The sequence below is a fragment of the Sardina pilchardus genome, chromosome 1 (genome assembly GCF_963854185.1).
Source record: "Sardina pilchardus chromosome 1, fSarPil1.1, whole genome shotgun sequence".
NCBI classification, from domain to species: Eukaryota; Metazoa; Chordata; class Actinopteri; order Clupeiformes; family Clupeidae; genus Sardina; species Sardina pilchardus.
Window position 1 is genome coordinate 23556846 of NC_084994.1, and position 5000 is coordinate 23561845.

Consider the following 5000-nt stretch of genomic DNA (forward strand, 5'->3'; position numbering starts at 1 on the left):
TCAAGTCCTTAAGAATAGACAGTCAGACTCGACAGTGATGATACCAAACACCCATGAGCCTGGGAGAGAAGCGCTTGTAGCCTATAGAAGTTGAGACCTAGGGAGCCCACCTTAACGTTTTTTTTTATTTTTTATTTCAGTCGTGTTACCTGCTGTCCAATCACTCGGACGGAGTTGCTTGATGTTTATGTATACTAAGAACTTGGAGAGTATAGAAGTTGAAACAAACAGAGGCCATCTTAAAACATTGTTTTTTTCTATACGGTCATGTTACCTGCTGTCCAGTCACGCGGGTGGATTTGCTTGATAAAGGTTACTGGAGGTGGACGAAAGGCAACTGGTCTCTGTTTATAAGGCCTTCATAACTCATATGCTCAGTAGGGATTACACAGAAGAGCCGACACTTGCCTACTGTGCCCTGTACTGTCCCATACTGATAATTACCAAGGAGGTTATGTTTTTGTCGGGGTTTGTTTGTTTGTTTGTCACCTCCGCCAAGGAGGTTATGTTTTCATCTGGGTTTGTTAGTTTGTTTGTTTGTTTGTTTGTTCGCAAGATAACTCAAAAAGTTATGGATGGATTTCGATGACATTTTCAGCAAAGGAGGAAACGATTACATTTTGGGAGTGATCCGTATCACTGTCTGGATCTAGGAGGCGGTTATGTTTTCGCTTGGCGGAGGTCTGCTTTTAGTTAAACCATAATGTGGAACTGAAGCCAGACGTTCACAATGCTATACAATACAGAGGAAAACCAAGACTCTTATCATCCCAAATGTATACCATGTCTGTTTAAAGAGCCTATATGTCCATTATCTGGACAATGATAATTAGGTATGGACTCAATCAATTATCCTCCCCACCCCTCAAGCTAGGCCCCTCTCTAGCTCAGTCGGCTTGTAAAAATCTGGGCGAGTTGGTGAAGGCATCAAGTAATGAGAGAAGTGAGCAGTTTGATTATGAAAGCCTTCTCTGATTTGGTTGATCCAAGGTGTAGAGTGGAGGGCCCACATGAATAGTCCCGTATTCATGGGTTTAATCAGGTCCCTTTCCACAGGTGTATTAATCAAGCACTATGCAGCCTGCATTCATAAACTAGACGCTTGAGTTTTACACGCCTGTGGAAAGGGACCTGATGAAACCCATGAGACTAGGCCTATAATACAGGGGAAACCCAACGAGAGGAGAGGAGTGAGCAGTTTGATCATGGAAGCCTTCTCTGATTTGGAGATCCACGGTGTAGAGTGGAGGGGTCGGGCCCACATGTATTGCCGAGTATATAGGCTACAGCTGTTCCTGGCTGATGGTAGCCTGATACAGCATCAAACGGTGTCTCTCTCCAGCCGCGTCATATGTTAAACAGATCTTTCATCTATGCAAAGTGAAATCGTAACGTTGTCATGCAGCGCATAGAACTCCGGTATCAAACTGGGTCAGCCGGGGCGAGGGCGCTTTGCATCGTCCTGCCGGAGCTGGCTTCCCCTTTGACATGCAAATGCGCCATAACGGAGTTGAATGGGCCCGCCGAATTAGTGGCACAATGGAGGTCAATTAGATCGTTAATGGACTTGTTTTTTATAGAGGCACTCATTAGTACGCCACACGCTGTTAATAAAAAATATTTAAAAAAGTGAAAAACTAATAGTGACTCAGACTATTTGCTCTAGGTCTATCGTGAGTTGTTTTTACACATGGAACGTATTAGTGTTTAGACCACAGACGTGTCTCGGCTGGGAGACTGGACACGATGGGGGCCCTGTCCCTTTCAACTTTTAAACCAGCGGCAGCTAGCATATTGGTGTGCATTGAGTTTGCTTTCATGTTGACTACTGTATGACTAGGCTTACAATGCATTTCACTCCATAACTGATGCGTATCGTCGGCCTACTGTGTCCATGGGCCATGCGCTTGCACAAATAAAGAAACGCATGGAAATGAACGAACCCCGACAGCAACAAAGAGGCAAACCACTGTTAGTAATGGGGTTACCTGGCTTGGGCCTCGTCAAGGCTCTCGTCCGTGATGCCCATGATCTGCTGCAGGATATCGCCAATGTCCCGAGGCTGCTGGCCCTGGTACTCGAGCTTCCGTGATATACCCAGGTCAACAGCGTCGGTTCGCGAGATCCCACCGAGTCCAATAGCACCGGACATCATGTGGGTCTGATCGTCCATGCCCGTGTCCATGGTGACTTCAAATTCAGTGTCTGAGTTCGGCTGGGTTGTCTAGAATCAGTGGTATCCAAATAGGAATGTTGTGACGTGGGATTTCCTGATGTTTATGAGCGGTTGGTATTTCAAAGTGTTTCAAATAAGAAAAAAAAGGTGTTGAAAGAAACGAAGGCTCACCTAGACTTTGTTGGGGGAGGGGAGGGAAATAGCCTAAAAACACAGGTCACCTACCACGAACTTGTAGGCCTAGATTTCTGGCGTCTACAAATTATTCACATTTAATTTATGTTCTCCCCTGCAATAATGAGATAAGCAATGTCTAACAGTAACCTATCCACACAAATCACCCTTTCAATCATTTAAATAGGTCTAGGTGTACATTAATATTGTAAATCGAGCATGTATTGTCCAACAAAAACAAACATCCCTTTTCTTCTAAAAAGGCAAAGTCGTGAATTATCTACTACTTTGGAGAACAAGCTAATTGACAGTGTTTTGGCTGCAGCAAAAAGACAATCTCAAGATTAACTTATTTTGGTTCAAAAGACCAGCTAGCCTATAGTTTACAGTCGTGAACTGGCCACGGTGAAAACAAACCTGGAGAAAAGAGGTAGGCTAGGCTTCCACTGCGCTTCGACCAGTAAGCTATGAAAGAGAAAGATGGACGTCGACTTGCTTTCACAGAGGTGAAAACTGTAACTGTTGCAGTTTCATCCCCGTTATCTTTGTTACTTTGTAATAAAACATCAACTCCTTAAAAAAGCGTTCGATACGTGGATTCGGGCGCAGTGGTTGGCTATACTACCAGTAGTTGCGCGACGCGACAACAAAACGCATGACCAGTTGGGAGGGAACAGTCTCGCGACGATGCAAAGACCACCATAAAGGGAGTTTAACAATGCGAGGTCTATTAGAAAATGGCTCTTCGCTTGGATTCCCAGCGATTCTCCTGTTCGTATGCGCCGATGAAGACAACAAGCTACTAGCCTACATCCTTGCGAGGAAATAACGTTGTATTCCGAAGAAAGGCAAATTGTTTTGGGTACTCCAGATCGAGGAACTCGAAGTAACAGCCTCTCAGCTGGTTCGAGACGATGGGTCACCACCACACCAGTGATCTTGACCGCGTTTCCTCTCCGATTCGAGTAGAGACTGGCTTCTTTTCTCCGGTGTTCGGCTCTAGCCTCCTTGAGGCTTCCCTGTCCCTCCCCCTCCCTGAATCGTTCGTCTTGTATACCAGTAGAGTACCGCGCGAGGAGTTCCAGTCCTCCACGTTCGTACGTCACACCGCGCCCCTGCGAAGGCGGTCGCAAAACGCGCGATCCTCGAGAGGCTTTTGGAGCGACACAATCATGAATGCACTAACTAACGTACCCTGTCAGAGAAGGGCACATAATCAGAATTAAACATGAATGTATAGGCTATTGATACGCAGATTACGCACAGACTGCGATAACCAGCTTATCCGTTGTCCAGGTGCAAACAGACTAGGCTATGATTTGGTGTCACTGGGATACGATGTGACGCTTCAATCATAAGTCAATTCATTACTAATCGATATTAAACACATACGCATACGGCGAATGGTTTTCGGTTAAGCAGCAAGCCCCTAATTGGTGAAGTACAAAATCCATCACCTATGGCCCATGCCCATCCTCTGTAATGTGGCGTAGGCGCAGCCAATCCAAAAAGTAATTATGTATGTAGACATTTCTTTAGAGGCAAAGCTCTGTTTCTGTTTTCCTTTTAAATAACCAGTGCTCAGTTAATGAGATGCAAAAACCGATTAATATAGTGTCCTCGTGGACGACCGAGGATGCAATCACCTCAATTTTTACATCCTTTGTGTAGGCTACTGCTGTGTAGTGAGAGGAAAGTGAGAATATTGGCCAACAAAGGAAAGTTCTCCGCGCATCTGCAGTTGTGCGACAATCTGGTGCAACCAGGCCAGGCCAGATAGTGTGTGAAAAGAAGAGAAATGCCTGTGCAAGGCAGATGTCTTCTTTTGTATTTATTTAAAAGGTGCAAAACATTGACTAACGTTTCGACGTTTCAAACGTCTTCATCAGAGTAAGAATATTGGCCATTGGTTTGTGCAGATGCAGAATGATATCCAGCATATGTCATCCAGCTCTCATGCCAGCTCCCTGCATGCACTCAACGTTAATAGATCAGATCCTCCTGTCACTCACCTCACACACACACACACACACACACACACACACACACACAATGTAATACATACACACGCGCACACACACACACACACACACACACATTTCCTCATAAATTAAGCAATTTGTCTGCGCTGGTCACTCAGTTGATTGGCAGCCCGGGTTGCCATGGCAGTCAGGCTGCTCAGGGAGGGGAAGTGGTTGCCATCGTCCTGGAATGATTGACGGCCGAGCAGGGTGGTGTTGGGGGAGGGGTGGCGATATGGGGGTGACGGTGGTGATGCTGATAATGCTCCCACACACACACTCACATACATAATACAGATACACACACATATACACACAGACACATACACATACACACATGCACACACACATATGCACACATACACACACACAGATACATACACATGCACATACATATACACACATATGCACACATATACACACAGACACATACACATATATACACACACACACACATCCACACACAAATGCACATACGTACACTTACAAACACTGACTCAAATACACATTCACACACTCATACACAAAACACAGTATTCTTTCTCCATTACACACACATATACACAGGACTCTCACTCTCTCTCTCTCTCTCTTTCTCTCTCTCTCTCTCTCTCCATGTTTTATGCACT

At 45.2% G+C, this 5000-nt stretch overlaps 1 protein-coding gene across 2 annotated transcripts in view; it reads right to left on the reverse strand.

Moving 5' to 3' along the window:
* LOC134086602 (pre-B-cell leukemia transcription factor 1-like) overlaps window positions 1-3439 on the reverse strand; it is a 14780-nt gene extending 11341 nt beyond the window's left edge. Inside the window, exon 1 of one of the 2 annotated variants that reach the window (XM_062540042.1) lies at window positions 1989-3439. In XM_062540042.1, coding sequence (XP_062396026.1) covers window positions 1989-2185 — 197 coding nt within the window. In that variant the 5' untranslated portion in view covers window positions 2186-3439. The remainder of the gene's footprint in view (window positions 1-1988) is intronic. The other variant, XM_062540041.1, reaches the window with a different exon arrangement.
* Window positions 3440-5000: the final 1561 nt, after the last annotated feature.